Genomic DNA, 18,753 nt, shown 5'->3' with positions numbered 1-18,753 from the left:
CCTGCATAATAACTTACAGTGGAAAAACATAAATAACAGGTTTGACTGTCAGTGCAGGCACTCCTCCAACCTTCACAAAATGCAAATACTCTGTCCTCTATCTAAAATATTGCCTGTATCTAAACATAACTGTGCGCTGTGCTGACAAATCTCGGCCAGTGCACATACTACGATTATTTACAATTACAATGCTATCATCAGCAACAATGTGAGGTTTTTGGTTTGTTTGGTTGTCGTTTTTCTTTAATCCGATGAAGAACCTGATTTTTAGAGAAATGTGAGTGTAAAAGTGATGTGAAATTGGAACTATTAATGAAAAATGTTACTAATTATTATATAGCATCCTAAGCCAACTTAGGGAAGTAGCCCCTGGCAATTTTAACTTAAGGTTCCAGTGACTGTGATCATGTGACTTTTGTTTTCTTTCCCAAGCAACATCCGGAAGCTCAGGAGTCTTTTTGTATGCAACATCCTTGATTGATCATTTGTATCAAAAAGCATCAAAATCAACTCTTTAAAAAAAAAAAAAAATAAAGATCGATCACCAAGAACGATCAAAACTCCAAGTATGCAAAATTAACTGCTCTCAGAAAATTGCTTAGAATAAATTCAACACTAAAAAAATCCCAACCAACAAGAACAACAAAAAAAAAACATACACAAAACCCAAACCCACTGAAAAACATGAGAATGTAGTAGGATAACACATAAATTAAAGCAAGTTGCCATTTACTTAGAGCTAGGTCTAGATAAAACAAGTTTAACTTTGTTGCACACGTTGCTGTCTGTGAATTATTCACTCAGTCCTAAAGAGAAAATTAAAATGCCTGAGTTCTCGTATTGAAATGCACAATCTTTTCCTGTTAAGTGAAAATATATTTGCTGTGGAAGAATTGCCTTCTGCACAGCAGGTTAGTTTAATGTTTTGGCAATTGAAACAAAATATTCCAAGTGGCTATTGCTGTACTTGCAAAGAGGGTGCCAATTATATTTGTAATGATGGACTTGGTGTTTTTCTTTTCAAATTCATGCACAGGCATCAAGAGGCCCAAACAGCTAAGAGTGAAATTTTGACTTTGGTGTTCTACAGCTTCTTCAGCATTATGTAAAGAAAAAGAAAATGAAAAAATATAATGCTAAAAGCTATCTCCCCACCCCCCCAAATAAAAGACCTCCCAAAATCCTGAGGACAAGCAGTTATGTATTTTATCCAGCCATGTTCCACAAAATCCTGCTACAGACGATCTGAAAAGAGCGCATCAAATAACCCTAGGGAAAACAATAAAAAACGTCCATAGGCCATAGAATGTAAAGTATAAAAAACCTAGTTCCACTGATGCCAATGAAAAGGTTGGCTATCAGCATTCAGCAAGACCACGTTTCTACTCAAAGTTCTGATCACAACACAAACTACAGGTGTATTTGAAAGGGCAGAATTCAGATTTTCATACATGAATCAGAAGTGCTGATTTTGTGAACCAACTCTCATAGATGAGTCTCTAAGCCACGTAGAACAAATGCAAATCAAACCAAGGTCTGGATCTGGCTCTATTTCCTAAACTGTAGAACCAGCTTCAAAGCTATTTCTATTCAGAGAACCCACTGGGTTACTGAACCATTATTTTTATTAACTGTGTTAACTACATTTTAAAGGATGGATGAAAAAAAAAAAAAAAAAAAAAAGAGCCACAAGGCACGAAAATCATTCTTCGGTTGAGTAAACCTGTGACATCCTGGTTCACCAAATAAAATGCCGATTCTAGGAACAGAACTATTTACTTCTGCAATCTCTTAAATAAAGTTTTACATAATTACTTTGTTCAACAGTAATGACTTCTGATACCTTTCAAATCAGTTCACAGACACGTAAACAAACCGATTATTAAGAATTACTGTGAAACAAGAAAAAAAAAAACTAAACGAGCATAAAAAGGCCAGAGAATAGTCATAACTTCTTTTTAATAAAACACTAAACCAGTAACTACTACAGAACATGCCGTACAACTCAAACCCACTACAGAATGAGGTAAGTACTTATAAGACACTTGTTGCCTGAAGAAAGATGACCTTTTCCTCTGGTCACTATTCCAGAAAATAGAAAATAACCCACATGTAACAGTACTCATCTGTAATTATCCTTTGCAGAGTTGTTCACGTGGGCGGTTCTGAAGATTAATGGCATTGGTTGCATTGCTTCGCCTAGTCCACTGGCTGGCACTTTCAAAGAACCAAAAGGCAGATACATCTGTTGTGGTAGGAAGAGATTTTATATGTTCAACTCCTCATCTCTACTCAAAGCTCCTGTACCTTCCATTTTCTTTTTCACTTTCTCAGCTGCTGTTGAAATCAAACTATGTACTGGAAACATGTGAGATGAAAAAAGGCCCAGATAATTTGTCTGTCAGTGGCTCTTTTGTGAAGCCCAAGCTCAACTAATCTGAAGGGCCAGCTCAATTAGCAGGTTGGGTAGAAAAAAATGCCTGCATTCCCTATATAAGCAGCAGAAAAAGTGCCAAGACGACTTGCAGAGATTTAGATTTTATGATGCCCTGCACACAAGTAGCTGATCAGCTGTGTGGATTTAGGGCTCTGAGGTACAAATTGAGGCAATGGATTTCTTTGCTCAGCTCTGCTTCGAACAATTGCCTCACAGCAAAGCCATTTCACTTGACTTTGCACCATTTATCAGGACATAGCACTCAGACGGTAAATTGGATGATTGCATTTACTACTCACTTTTTAAGGGCTTGATAAAATAGAAAATTATGCTTGGGTTTCACACCTCTAAAATCTGACAAAAGCTTCAGAAGACCCCAGAATCAAATTTTTATGAGTCAGCCATCCTCCATTTTTGAATGGAAGCCACTTACTGTCTCATGCAATTTAAGCCTATTGTACTAAAAGAAGGAGATCTTCTATAAAATGGTCAGCCCTTTCCCTCAGGAAACAGTGATTCATAATGGGAGCTGGACTAATTTTTCAAAGGATGCATTTAATATATGTAGTGAATGTGCAATTAAACACCCAATGGAGTATATGAATATTTAGAATTATTTTCCCAAGAGAAAATTAAGCGTTCACTGTTATTGAAGATAACAGGACTATGTACCCAGTCAAATAGCTAAGAATTCAGTGTTTGATTCAGCAGTAGGACTTCAGGACCTTCTCTACCAAACCGGAAGAGAAAGAAAGAATAGGAGCTATAGCTGGGAATACACATATGCCTGCAAGATGGCAATGACTTCTCAAAACATTCAGGGAAAATTCTGTGGCATCAGAAATGCAGAATAATCGATACCTACTTTTGGTCATTAACTTACATGTCCCCTTGTTTACTCTGCTAATAGCACATTTCTCCTTCCATTCAAACAAATCCAGGGTTTTGTAATAGCAAAGGAAATGAGTAACAACCAAGAGTCCTTTTACTGATGCAACCAAAATGTTAATTACTTGAGAATATTGACAAGTTGTGCTACTGTTACACTTCCTTCCAGACATCCTTTGCTCTTCTCCTACCCCACCCCTTACTTATTCTGCGTACTGCTTACAAGAGCAAATTACTTTCTCCCATTTATACTGTATCAAGAAGGAATTCTCACTCTTATTTACTGCAGGGCATTTGACTAAAGGGATAAGAGAGCAAATTTTTGTCCACTGTTTCATATTCATCTGGGCAGATACAGATTGGATTTATAAGTGCACTGGCATTGTTTCACTTTTAGGTGGTACAGGTCACAGTACATCATCCTTCAAATGCTGGATTAAGTACGAGGTAAATTGACATGCCCAGTTTAAATTATTCTGTGCAGTAACAGCCTTCTAGGAACTGAACAATAGAGCTCAGTGTGATTTGGTTCCAATCAGCAATATAAAACCACTCTTCTGACTTTTTTTTTTAGTCATTAACTACACATTTCTCAAGTCAGTATCATTTCTCAATTTTCTCTCCCACAGTACCTCACACAGAGGGGAAAAAAAAAGTATCACAATCGGTACTTTTTTTTTTTTTAAACTATGTTTTAAACTAAGTTTACCAATAAAAATTTAAACTATGACTTCAGGATGAAGCATTAAATGATAAATCTGTGCAGAGAGACTCATTTTTTTCAACTTCAGGTAGGTGCACTCAGTGGGCTGGGGGGTGGATTTCTTAGTCACCCCAACACAGAACAGATTTATGATATTGAGGCAGGGTGTCTCCAAGCTTCTCTAATTAGCTATTATGGCTTGTTCCTTCTGTTCAAAGGGACAAGAAAGCACTGCCATCAGTCAAAGCAGGAGGAATGTAATTGACAACTATGTCTACCAATCTCTTAAATTTGATACACTTTCAGATGAAGGAATACCCATGGTCTTTCTTCAAAACAAACATAAATTTTATCAGCAATCACTAAAGAGCAAAATAGCTTGCGCATCATTCCATGAATCACAAAATCAGGAAGAGGTAAATAGGTAACTAAAAGAGTCATTCAAAACACAGGATTGATAGCAGTGTGAAACCTCAATTGCATAAACAGCTTTTTGGTATAGTCTGTTGTTCAGTAAGTTTTTTGAAGGCCTTGGTACAGAAGATTTTTACATGGGAAGTAGAGAAAGAAATTAAAAGGGAGCCTTCTTTACACTGTATTATATCTAACAGATTAAAGCAGCTGTTTGAGGAGAGGGAAGGTTAAGAACTTGAGTATGCCAAATCTAATCTTTCGGGGTGGGAAGGATTAAAGAATAACAATAAAAGCAACTGATTTGAAGGAGGGGATCTCCTATAAACTCAGGGGAGACAAAGGCTAAGGAAAAAGGACCACAAAGCAACTGGTAGTTCCTTGCAGACAAAGTAAGAACTAGCTTATTTTGTAGGAATATAATTTGGCTAAACAGCAAACTCCGCATCGAGAAATCTGATCATTATCAATCGATCTGAACTCAGTTTATTATTCAAGAGGAACTCTCAGGATTTGGGGAATTGAGAAGAGACTTTAAAAGGATGATAAATTAGAGAAAACCTGAGAAACAGGATGCTATTGAACTGGATATTACCAGATGATCCCTTCAGATCCAGATCTCCAGGTCTAGTTTGATATGCTTCTGTAACTTTTACCCATACTACCTATACCTATGGCTCGGATTTCCAGGAAGGGCTTTGGGAGGGGATATGATATCATTAAAAATCCCACAGCACTCACATGGGAAATGGGTATATAAAGACTTTAGGTGCCTTGGAAGAAATTCCACCCTACAAAAAAAAAAAAAAACAACAAAAACCAAACCCCAGCGTCCTTAACAATGAAACGTATATAAGGTGTTGAAGTTCCCTAAAAATCATTTTGTTCATTATAGTTTTTATATATATATGTATTTATACGTGCACACTGTGTATATATATTCATATATAGATATACACACATACATACACACATATATGTGTCTATATATACGGAGGGAGGAAGGGATGGAAGGAGAGAGTCCTAGTTAAATGGAGATTTAAAATGTAATTTTCACAGTTATATGTGCTAGCCATAAAAAGTACCAGAGGGAAAGAAATAAACAATGTAGACAGTAGAACAGTGAAATGACTTTTTCCAAAGTAAACTTATTTAAAACTAACACAGTTATTAAATAGAAGTCTTTTTGCAAATTGCCTTTATTCAGGGAATCTTTAATATTTTCTACTTAGTAAATCCTTATCCGTAAGTGCCTGCCAATAACCTCTGCATAAACATGCTAGCATCCACATTTCTAAACTTTATGACAGTTAAGAAGCAATTTTATGAATATTTATGAAGGCAGTAAATTATTAAAATAAATATAGATATTTACACAGTAGAACAACATCTTCATTTAATGGATGCAGAAAAAATGTTAATATGTGAACATTTTAAAGATGAAGTGGTTTGGCCTTCAGGGCTTTTGTTACTCTATTAAAAGTTAATTTAGGACAGAAATTATGGCTTTTTCTTGAATCCCAACCCCAAAAGATTAAATCACGATCAAGACTCACAACATTTTTCAAAAAACAAATCCAGAGGCTGGATACTGTGCAGTTCTCCCTGAAAAAGACAGACTCCTCTGGCTTCTTTTATGTGCTCACATTGGTGACATATACTCAGAGGAGCTTTAGGGCAGAGGAGCCGGGTGCTAGTGAGGTGGTTTCATCAATCTTTTGTCACCACACATTTTACACTACTAGAATACATTTCTTGTCTACACACACAGTTGCTCTTTCTCAAGAAGGTGTTTTACGTCACGAAAGGATTTGCTTAATCGCTAGTAATAAATTTCATCATCTTTCCCCACATTTATAGATCCTCCTGATTCAAGCATATCAGGGAGTCTACTCTGACCTCCTGTATGTAACTAGCTACTGAAGTTCACCAGTGATCCCAATAACCCGAGTTCCACCAAAACACAAATCTTTCCAGCCAGAACACCAGGAGGCAGTCACTTTCAATCTGAAGGCCTGAAGAGGAAAGTATTCTGCCTTTTTTTTATGGTAGTTAATTCCAGAAGCTGTGCTTCACTTCTGTTCTACATTTGTCTCATTTCAGCTTTCTCCTTAAGAAAGTTTTTCTTCTTCCTTAATCCAGTGCCCTCTTTATGCAGAACAATCCAGCTTTTACAAGTGTCTCAGACTACTCACAAGACCCCTTCAGGAGCAGGCATAGGCATTCTTCCTTCTGTTAGTTATTCAGCCCTGTGAATTATTCCAGCTAAAGAGACAGAGATTACTAGCAACACGGCTATGCCACGTTAATGCATCATATGAGTACTCCCTGTATGCTTCACTGCTCAGTCCCCTGGCTTAGTTTGAGTTGCTATAGGAAGTTGTCACTCTGGGTGCTGGGAGCATTAAATTGTAAATTCCCAAACCTTTCAGTTGCATTTGAAAATGACTCTGCCTTTGCCATACTATAACGTGCTCCAGCCCTTGAAGCATTTCTGCCATTCTTTTCTCCCACTTTTAACATTAATAATAGACTAGTGTCTTGCTCCCTTACTGATCTTAATAGTGCCATATCAATGGTAAAACCCCTTTCTAAACCTCCACTCTACTCTGATTTATACGTACGTTAGTACATATCCCTTTTTTTATCTATTCTTTTGATCACAGCAATGTAAAATCTACCTGTTGTTTTTTTTTTTTTCCCCAGAGTCAATGCTCTTTTTGATACTTCACCCTGCTATAAAGGTAGGGTCCGTGTTCCTTCTTTTTATATGTATAACTTATCATCTGGCTGTAGTAACATATTCTTTATTTGAAAAGGTCCAGCTTAAGGGATCGAGATGTGTCTGTGTGGCTCTGCCAGTACTCTAGGAAACGTGCCCACTGCCATAGCCGGTGCCCCTCTTGTCCTGATCAGATACTATGTTCTGTTTCAGTGGAACAGAAATACCACACTCCCGATAAAATCTGAAAATCATATTCAATTACAAAAATTACTTAAGGTCAGATTTCTACAAATCTTGTTCTCACAAAGCAGCTTAAATTTATGAACCTTACCAAATTTAATCAGAATTATTCACATTAAGGATTCAACTGCATATTCTAATAGCACATTAACTTCAGGGTTTTCTGCATACTCCAAATTCCCTGTATATTCCAATTCCAAGTTACTCCAAGCTCTGAACCCTGCCCGTTGTTTTCAGTGTGTCTGCAGATATGAGATATGGGCCCAGTCTGAAAGACTGAAAGTAGAAGCTCCAAATTATTTTCAACCTTGATCCTCCCCCAAATATTGCACCCTACCCAATCTCCACAAAATACCAAACTAAACCTCTGCAGCAAACACATTGTCAGAAATACAATTATTTTTCCAAATATTCAAATCTCTATCACTTGGGCTTATTTCTATTAATTATCCCCTTGTACATCAAGCTGTTTTCTACCAGCACATACTACTTTCTGTTCATGTGATGCAAAGACTAAAGAAATGTTGTTCAGTTTTCATGGTGAGTTTTCAGCCAGCAGCAGTTTATTATTTCTTTCAGGCTTTTTCCATTGGATTCAATATGGAGAGAAAGAGCAGTTCAGATTAAAAAAAAAAGGCAAATTAAAAACACAAAAGGGGAAAATAGGAAAAAATGCATGAAAAGCAGCAGTTGATGATGGCAGTGAAAGAAAGGCAACAAGCATACCCATGCAAGGGAAAATGCAAAGCTGAAAAATTGAGATGATTAGAAACTCTGTTATGAAGGTGAAACCTCGGTGCAGGATCTATAAAAATAAGACCCAAATCCAGAGTGAGATATTTGTATAATATAAAGTAATAATGAGAAATTAAAGAATATTAAAATGTGAAAAATACAAGTTAAATACAGAAATTAGGAAAAAAAACAATAATAAAAAATATATATAGCAACAGCTCTGTTATGAACTAGTGTTCTGTTTTAATGTGATGTAAAACCAAGCACGTGGAAGACAGAGATAAGGAAAATATAGGCTGAGGGAAGTATCTGCTGAAACAGAAATGTAAGACTCAGTAAGTACAGAAACATAAACATTAGGGGGAAAAAAAGATACAAAAAGTGGATTCAGTAGCAACATACTGGGCCCCTTTAAACCAACATGACTTGCTGTTTAAGGCAATCTTTCTCTTTCACTTTGTGATGGGTTGACCCTGGCTGGACGCCAGGTGCCCTCCAAAGCCGTTCTATCACTCCCCCATCCTCAGCTGGACAGGGGAGAGAAAAATATAACAAAAAGCTTGCGGGTTGAGATAAGGACAGGAGAGATCATTCACTAATTACCATCACGGGCAAAACAGACTCAGCTTAGGGAAAATTAGCTCAATTTATTACAAATCAGCCAGAGTAAGGTAAATGAGAAATAAAATGAAATCTCAGAACACCTTCCCTCCACCCCTCCCTTCTTCCCGGGCACAACTTCACTCCCGGATTTCTCCACCAAGCCCCCCCAACGGCACAAGGGGGACAGGGGTGGGGTTTACGGTCATCACATGTTATATTCTGCTGCTTCACCTCCTCAGGGCGAGGGCTCATCACACTCTTCCCCTGCTCCAGCGTGGGGTCCCACCCATGGGAGACAGTCCTCCACAAACTTTCTCCAACGTGGGCCATTCCCACGGGCTGCAGTTCTTCACGAACTGCTCCAGCATGGGTCCTTTCCACGGTGTGCAGTCCTTCAGGAGCACACTGCTCCAGCGTGGGTCCCCCACGGGGTCACAAGTCCTGCCAGAAAACCTGCTCCATGGGCTCCTCTCTCCACAGATCCGCAGGTCCTGCCAGGAACCTGCTCCAGCGCAGGGTTCCCACGGGGTCACAGCCTCCTTCGGAAACCCACCTGCTCCAGCGTGGGGTCCTCCACGGGCTGCAGGTGGACATCTGCCCCACTGTGGACCTCCCTGGACTGCAGGGGGACAGCCTGCCTCACCAGGGTCTTCACCACGGGCTGCAGGGGAATCTTCACTCCGGCGCCTGGAGCATCTCCTCCCCCTCCTTCTGCACTGACCTTGGTGTCCGCAGGCTTGTTTCTCTTACATGTTCTCACTCCTCTCTCCGGTGGCTGTTTTCTCCCCGTCCCAACTTTTTTTCCTTCTTAAAAATGTTATCACAGAGGCGTTACCACTATCACTGATTGGCTCGGCCTTGGCCGGCGGCGGGTCCGTCTTAGAGCCGGCTGGTATGGGCTCGCTCTCTCTCAAACACAGGGGAAGCTTCCAGCAGCTTCTTACAGGAGCCACCCCTGTAACCCCCCCCGCTACCAAAACCTTGCCACATAAAACCAATACAAAATTCAAAAATACTTTATGAAAGAAAAAATCTTTTTCTGATATCTTCCTACATATTTTCTCATACTTTTAATAGCTTGCAATTATTTCACAGCCAAAGAGACCCAATTTATATTCTTTAAAAAAAAGAAAGTTTACAACCTCAAAAAGAAGAAATAACAAATAAAGGGCAAACTTCCTACCTGCGTGAGCAGAACACAAGAAGTAGGTTTGGGGAGTTGTATTTTTAGCTCAGAACGCAAGCATGCCTTCAAAGTCAATCTCCTGATCGTACCACACTTTGGTTCATACTGTGTAACAGACTCTGAACGTGCAAAAGGGATTCCTTTGGAATAGCAGATGAGCACCAGAAGTGTGGCTAATACACCTCAGCCACCAATTAGTATTTACTTCTTGGGACCAGACTACAGCCAACCCAAACGAAAAGTTCCTGAGATGGGCCCTGTCCTCAGCACCAATTGTTTCGCCCTACTCCTTCAGGCTGCACCACTTGCTAATTTAGACACAGCAAGCGCTCAGAGGAACACAAATTAAATTTGTAAAAAGTCCATCTCATAGACACTTTAGACAGTACTATTACAGCAAACTTTGCATCTTTTATCAAATTCCTACTTTATGAGCCCAAATTGCTATTTCATTATTTTTGTCAGCTAGTGGTGAAATGCAGTATAAGACCTATCGGTGGAAAGGATGCACAACAGCCAAGTTCCAACAATGATAACTGACCTTTCACGGGTGTAATTAGATTGCATCCTAATAATTCAAATAAACAGCTAAAGCTACTCCGTTGAAAATGGCATTTTTATTGAGACAAATATTATTCCTAAAGAAAAAAAATGTTAAGTGGTTATTTTCTGAACCTGTGTTGTGATCCTGATTGTGCTTTCTATGGCCGACAGAGCAGATCCTGATTCTCTTAATTATAAGATCTGGAGTCACTGTTCTTTTATAATTGCTTTTGCGAATTGGGAATGAATTGTTTAAATATTTATTGGGCTAGTGTATTTTCTGAAAGGCAAAACAGCATTTGTGTTTAAAAAACACTTGCAATAGAAGGCAGTTTCTTGACATTTAGAGTTTAAACGTGGTTTATATGTTGAGTCTATTATGTCTAACGTACAAGTGGACTAGTGAGCTCCATCTCTGCGCTCTCTGCCAGTGTTGGAGTAGGAGGAGAAAGAACAGACACACACACACCCACGTACACCCCTCCCCACACATAGCTGCAAGCAAAGAAGAAGGAAGGAGGGAGCGGAAGAAAAACACGGTTCTCATTCTGAACTGGTGGTAACCCATCCATAGACCAGTAAATCCTCATGATTTTACAGGAGTGACTGACCATTGATGGCAGGGGGAATAAATGCCTGTCTGTGGATCTCAGGGTAGCCTGCTTACACATTTTACCACAGATGTAAATGCTGTTTTCCAGCTCACGGTCCCTTTCTTCCCTCTGAGGCGGTAAGGACAGCAGAAAGAACCAAGAAGGCACCTTCTCCGCAGAGCAAGGCATTATTATGTGATGATGAAATCAGATTACCGTGTCATGTCTTAACCAAATCCATAAGCTAAACAATGTTAGTCCTCCTGTAGTATACGCTACTGGTTACAACCTTGCAATCTCAGTGCTTGCAGCAGCACATCCACAGCAAGGCCCAAAGCGCCGAGCTGTAGACACAACCCAGGGGGACCGGCAGGACCCACACAAGCCTGACATCAGGTGAGTGCATACTGTGCTCTGCCTCCTTCTCCAGCAAACTCAAACTACAGCCAGCAGGCCAAGTACTACACACAACTACGCAGAAACAAAAGATTTCAGTGCAGTGTTATATGTACATTTTTTAGCAGACACAGATCCAGCTATCTCTGATCTCGGTTGCCTCATTTTCCCCCCCTCACGCTTTATTATTTCTTTTATGGATTTCTTTATTTGCCAAAAGGCTTAGAGTACACCTAGAGAAAATATGGCATACTACTGGGGCACTGTAAGATATGCAGCAAAATAAATAACTGTAACACATAAAAGGCACCGCAGACCGACGTGGCTAGTATTAAGGAAGAATCTGAATGCCAGTAAATCCTGACTTATTGGGATAGAACGGGAAAGTCCTTGCTTTGGTATTCTGAAACCAAAAAAAACCCAAGAAATAATTCAGCTAAAGTGCAACAAGCATTTCACTAACCTTATAAAGCAAAGGTGATTGTCCTAGCTTCAAAAGTGCAATTTTTTTGGTCACGTTTGTAATGGCTTGAATCCGTATCAAGTCTTCCACGGTCCCATACTGTATATCAACAAGTTCTGCCTGCAAAGAGAAGGCAAAGTTCAGGCTACATCTATAAGCATGCAACATCATTGAGGGTGCTCCTTCCAGAGAAACAAAGTTGTTTGGGTAAGTACAAGCACTTGAGCAGAGTTCTGCAATTACCTTACCCCCACTTCCTAATCAGGAATATGTCTAATAGCAAAGAGCTTGAGAATTCAATCTGACAGATGAATTTATATCTTTGCAGTTTTCATCAGCTGTGATAAAAATCCAATGTTTTTTTGGCACTGGTTATAATAAGCGGTGCTGATTCTGATGAGAAGGTCCCCTCATTAGCTACAGGAATGCACTTAAAACCATGTAACTGGTACTAACTCACCTCTGTTAATTTTCTTAAAAGGAATTAGAGTCTTGTAAAGCATTTCAGAAAATGAGGGAATGATTATACTGGTCACTTACGAAAATACACAGATAATACATACTCTACCAATATATAGTTTTATTATGCAGTCTCATATGATTCCTGAGCAGCCTGCCTTAACTATTGTAGCATTTTCTTACAATCCATCAGTTATCCAAGCACTATGCTCCGATAACCATAGTGATAACAGACTACATTGCTCTGATGCATAAACCTTTCTATTAATACACATTTTTAAATAATTTAGAGTCACTTCCAACTAAATTAAAAGCATTTAGGGCATGAAGATCTTCAGCTCTTCAGTTGGGACACTGCAAGAATATGTAGTAAAGGTCTAAGTTCTTATGAAATGTCAAGCATTGGCAGTGATGGAAAAATAGTTCAAGATGTGTTTGTGACGGTGTGCTCCCCCCCCACCCCAACCTGACCTTTATTTCCCGTAACCCTCCCCAAGTGATAACCACCAGTGGCGGTCGTAACGGATGCGTCCAGCTCAAAGTGGATTCGGAGGAGACAGAGAACGCCACAATAGCCAAGTGCTAGTTGAGCATGCGACAACCGAAATAACAGCTTGTATGCAAATATGACTATAAGTCAATCATCTTACTCCGTAACTAGTGGACAGCCCAGGGCCCGCTGAGCTCTCCTGCACAGCAGCAGGCTGCACGCTAGGATCTCCCCTTGAGTAGGGACATCTCTCAAGGCAACTGCTCCTCGAGGTTGAGAGAATCCTTATCGTATCAGATACCCAGTAAGTGAATGGGGAATAAGCATGCTGAACCTCTAAAATCTTAGCTAAGTGATATAAAGGACCAATTGCGCGTATGGGCATAAACCGTTGACCAAGTCTGGGACTAAGTCTGGATCCAGCCGCACCTAGACTCCTCTCTGAGAAAGAGTTTAGAATGCAATGGGGTCTTTTCTGAATCTCATGACAATGGGAGGGTCTCCCTGGCAGTTTTGTCTGACCCTGTCCTCTGTGCAGTAAATAATCAAGTGTACCTTGCCATCGAATCTCATTAAATCACTGTCACATTTACCACTGAACTTTGTTAACTCACTGTTTTATATCAATAAAATATATTGTTGCTTCTGTCTTGTGAGTGAAGTGCATCATTCCATCCCCAACAATGTTTTCAAGGATTTTTTTATATATATATATATTTTTACATATATATAAAATTTATGAATGACCAAGGGCATTTTTCTCACACATTTACAGCAATAAATTCTGGCGAAGACCAAGTATGAGGATAATCAGCCTGTACATTACTATTTTAGAATGTTATGAAGCTCTCAGGACACCACCAAGGACATTCTGGAACCTCTAACAGCATTCACATAAAACACAAATACAAGAAGACACAAGAATATTACATGAGTGTTTAAAAATTAAAATAAGTGGAGCAGTACAAGATTTCAGTTCAGTTTTGGTAACTTAAGTATGGATTCATTGCCAAAGGCAACAGTTCTGATTTTAGGCATCTCTACGCAAACCGTTTAAATTCTAACAACAGCTGTTTGGGATATGTATGTAGGATGTGTGAAATTTTACTAGATTCTTGAACATGGGTATTTTAGGAAACTATTTACCCTTCTACAACTGTATCCGAGTATTTTATCTGAGTTTGCACCTCAACGTTTAATTCATACAAAAAATTTGCCAAGGTTCCTGTCTTCTTAAATTTTTAAGTTAACAGGATCCTAAGTCTATAACATGTCATCAGTTGTATATAAACCGAGTATTTAGAAAGGTCAGCCAAAGTTATAAAACATTTCTGTAACAGGAGAACATCAGATTTAACACCAAATACTGAAATGTAGGAAGGGAAAATCTTGCACTTCATACAGTTTCTTCTGAAATATGTGGGGGTTTTAATATCTAAAGAACTTGAAAACTATTTCATAAGAAAACTCAAGTGGTGACTACATGCTGAAATCCAATAAAAGTTTTTTCCTGTGTGATCATTGTATTTGAAAAGTACGATAAAATCAAGTGAAGAAGTTTTTACACTAGTGGAAGCTATTTTATCTAATCTGATGCATCTGGTTACGAAGAGTTCACCCCAAATGAGGAAAGGGTATTAAGCAGTGTACTTCCTTGAAGCTGACACAAATTTTACCTCATTAGGTAGATATCAGCTTTTTTTTTTAAATTTGTACCCACAGACGTGTCAATAGATACACTTTAGTGCAATAATTATTAGGGTCTCAAAAGTCTTACAGCTTGAGAGGTTGTATCTAGGCTGATTTCCTTTGGATCCAATGCCTTTCCCACTTATCCTCAAGCAAACTGAAAATCAGAGCTTTCATCATTCGTATGAGAGAAACTACACTGAATTTTCCTGAGGCAAAATCAATACGCAAAGACATAACATAATGAAGTATCAAACCATTTGCTTCCACAGTATGCCTGTGTGAAAATGAGATCCCTGCCCATCTACATTCATGCGCTTCCTCTCTTCACAGCATTTTTGCTAGCTGCTCCTCCAAGGTGCTATCTGCCACTCTGTACATGACAAAACTACATGTTTGCACAATTGTTAATGCACTTAGCAACTGCCCTTGGATGTTCTTAGTTAATTTATGGATGCAAACTGCATCTTCGAGAGCTGCTCACCCGTCTTTCCCAGGCAACATGAGAGCTCAACAAGAGCAGGCTGAATAAAAGGCCCTACAAAAGCAGAGCTCATTTTTTAATTATGTGAGAACCAGAACTTGACTCCCTGCTGCCCTAAACACTCTGCAAACCATGTTCTTTGCTCCATATGTTAAAAGTAAGCCCCAATGCCAAAGCTATTAAACACATTCATACATTGAGAGTACATGTAAAAAGTCATTACGTAATGAAAAAGCAGCTGGGTATAATATAACAAAGAGTTACATGTGCTTTCATTAACATGTTCCGCATGAAGGATATGTCAAAGCTCAATGTATTAGAAGTCTGTCTTTTGCACTTGCCTGAAAATAAGTATGACCTTTGCCTCTTGTTACTGTCCAGCTTTAGGGGTACTTGCACACTTACATTTCACTGTAACTTCAAAGTGGTTCTCTTCTCATCACAAATAATTTCACCTTTGGGGGAACCAAGGGTAAAAATATTGCACATGCCTACCAAAGTAAGTTATCACATCCCGGTAACATCGCATACAGCCTAGCAGCTGGAGGCTTGCACAGCTAATCTCAGATCTAACTTCAGTTAAAACAACGAAAAAAAGGAATAAAATCCTCTCCTGAGCAAAACTGCACATGGCTCCTCCCCTCCCAAATGAAGTCACCAACTCGCTGGAAGAGTTTACAACAAAGTCATAACATTTTGGCAGTACAGTCCAGAAACTAATAGGTAAACAATAAATTGTAACAATAGTTTAAAAAATTATTCCTACTCCTTCTTTTCATCTACACTTCAATACTTCAGTGAAATTTGTAACAAAAAGCAAAATATTCTGTGCTACTTAATAAAAACATCTCATCAAATACAGTACAGCAACACCAGCTCAGAGTAGTCAGTTTTGTTTTTATGTAATACACTGGGGCTCAACTAATTGGACCCTTCACTTCTAGCATAAAATAAAAGATTGAAAAAATAAACCTTTAAAATAATGTTAAAGAACCCTATTGAAACCAAAGAGTGCTACCCTCTCAGTAATCCACCGAGAAATTAACAGTCCATTTATGTTCCATGAAGTCCTGTTTTACCCACAACATTCCTAACATCTCAAAAAATGAATAAAGATTAAGTTTTCTATTCTCTCTTTTTTCAAAATGCTTACAACATGACATAATCCTCGTTTTACACATTTCAGATTTTAAAAAAGCAAATACCCCACCCCCAACTACCCATATTCGATAAACTGCTTTCCTTTGGCAGGATAATTCTGTTCAAAAACAAAAGAGAACTCATCCTTTTATCAGGTGCCGAAAAAGAGCACTTGTGTACTTGGTTTAGATATGCAAGGGTAAATCCTCTTACCCTAAAACTGGGAAACTGCTAAAGAATGAGTTGTTTTATCCACTTGAATTGGGTACTTACTCTTCGAATTGTTTCATGCTATGCTGTTTGAAAGATGTGACTATTTAGGAACAAATTGCAATGTGCAATATGGAGTTCAGTAGTATTCCCCCATGCATGAAATGAAGTAGGGGTAGGTAATAAACCAATCATTTTTAGAAAAAGTAATTATTTTATGTTAGACTTATTATTAGTTTCTAAGTCCCTAGATGACACTCAATGAGTTGTGAATACTCTATCTTAAAAACTATGATAAAATCCCCCCAAAACATTAAAGGCAAGCACTCTGATAATGCCACAATCAAGACAGTCAATGATCTTTTCCCAATTTCTTCTACTTATTTCCAAAATGAAAGAGAATAAAACAGCATACTTCATCCAGTCATGGACGAAAAAGAGTAAGACAGGTCTTGGAAAGGAAAAGTATGAATAACTTTATGAACCAGGTGGCAACTGCGGTCTTGAAGATGCCGGATACTATTTTAAAACTTTGCTTTCTTTGGAAACGCTGAGGCAATTTAAAAAAAAAAAAAAGGTAGTTTAAATAGGTCAAAAATAATAATGTAAATATGTTTGTCATATCTCATTGTTATCATTCAGTCCACTTGAATGAGGAAAGGAATTTAATAATAGCATTATACATCTGCATCCAATACACTGGCTAAGAAACAGATTGTGGCTGGTTTGCCAGGGGCACCCAAGACAGGAAAAAGATTAAGAGAAAAACCCACAGCAAAAAAAAAAAACCTCAAAGCCAGTACACCCAGTAAGAGATGTTTCTCACAAGCACCAAAATGCAGATGGAGTCAGTGCAGATAAGAAGGTAGCTCTTAAACGCGTCTGCTCTACCTATCAAGGCTGGGAATCCCAGGGAAGAAAAGCGCCACACCTAAGCTCATAATTTTACTATTATTTCTTAAGAAAATACATTAAGGTCAGTACTGAGCAATCTCAATGAAATCTTATCTGAAAGGTGTAAACTTATGCAGAAAACAAAACCAGAAGTAGCACGCAGAATGGCTGTGGTGAAAAATCTTCTCAATATTACCTGCTGTTAGTGCCATAGTTCAGTAACCTCAAATTATGAATGTATTTTACCAAATATCAGTCTGTCGATTCATATTAACGAACAGCTTCTGCTTCTATTTGGGAGGTCAGGACCACAGAAGCCACAGCTGTGAAAATGACTGATATTCAGTAGCAAAGTCAAGCTCATATTCTTGCCAGTTCTGACCCCCCCCACCAAGAGAGTGTCAGAAATGGATGACCTAAAGAAACTCCAAGTATCAACGAAAACTAAATATTAAATGCCATGTATATAATATATTTAGGATTGCTTATTCCTCAGGATTAAGACAATTTCTCCAAAAAGCACATATGTAATTCTAGAAGCATCAACCCCTCAGTTCTGTGGCCGTTCAAGGCTTACTACATCTCCTTCTGCCGTTCAAGTCCATGCCCTTTATTTGTCCTTCAACATTCAGCTACTATTTTCAGGTTGTTCACAAAATAAAGGTAACAGAAACATCCAATGCATGATCAATCACAAGTAAATAACCTTCAACTAGTCATCCTGCCTTAAGTAAAAACTCCAAAATATTTGCAAATTGTATCTGAGAACACGGCAGTCTGCAATCAGGACATGAGGCTAACTTTAATTAAACACTTCACTATAATTTATTCGCACAGCTCTGAAACTGAGGCTGAAGGCACCATTCAGCAGAGCATAAAAGTAAACTCAGCTTTGATCTACAGCCAGCTTGGACATGAACAAACGTGAAGAAAGCTGCAAACATAAAACTAGCTCTTCTCTAAAATTAGAGAAAAGGAAGAAAGAAAAAGGGAGATAACGGAGCTGTCCCCAAATATGCCAAATCATTTGTTGGTGTAAACTCTGCTACACTTTCAGACAGGAGCTGCTGCTCCCATTTCAGCCAAAAGCATCCCTCCAATAATCAGGGAACCACAGCTGTCTCCCTGTGGTTGCTACCACCCAAGCCTCCTTCATTGTCGTATTGAGCATGCCAGAGAAAATAAACAGCCACAGCCGTTTTTATATACTTACTGTATTTCTACAGAAATGATAATATTCAAAGTTACCTTTCAAACTTTGTCCTTCACTTGGTTCCAGGCAAAAAGAGGGACCTTCCATGTTGGCACGTATCTGGTGACTGTCTCTAGTTCAACTGAAGTGCTGAAGGTTGAACTAAGAAATTAATGTGCCTAACTATTGATTTCTTTGACAGTAATCACACTGGGTATGAGCAGGATCAGTCAGCCTGTTCCTTCATGGTTAGGACTCACTGAAGCCTAGTG

At 38.7% G+C, this 18,753-nt stretch overlaps 1 protein-coding gene across 1 annotated transcript in view; it reads right to left on the bottom strand.

Moving 5' to 3' along the window:
- The window catches only part of NAALADL2 (N-acetylated alpha-linked acidic dipeptidase-like 2), a 285,980-nt gene that overhangs the window by 205,474 nt on the left and 61,753 nt on the right, over positions 1 to 18,753 (bottom strand). The window contains exon 3 of the mRNA XM_010572907.1: positions 11,924 to 12,043. Within this exon, the coding sequence (XP_010571209.1) occupies positions 11,924 to 12,043 (120 nt within the window). The remainder of the gene's footprint in view (positions 1 to 11,923; positions 12,044 to 18,753) is intronic.

Source organism: Haliaeetus leucocephalus, unplaced genomic scaffold (genome assembly GCF_000737465.1).
Source record: "Haliaeetus leucocephalus isolate CR32 unplaced genomic scaffold, Haliaeetus_leucocephalus-4.0 Scaffold362, whole genome shotgun sequence".
Lineage (NCBI taxonomy): Eukaryota > Metazoa > Chordata > Aves > Accipitriformes > Accipitridae > Haliaeetus > Haliaeetus leucocephalus.
This window is presented reverse-complemented; position numbering and strand designations above follow the sequence as displayed.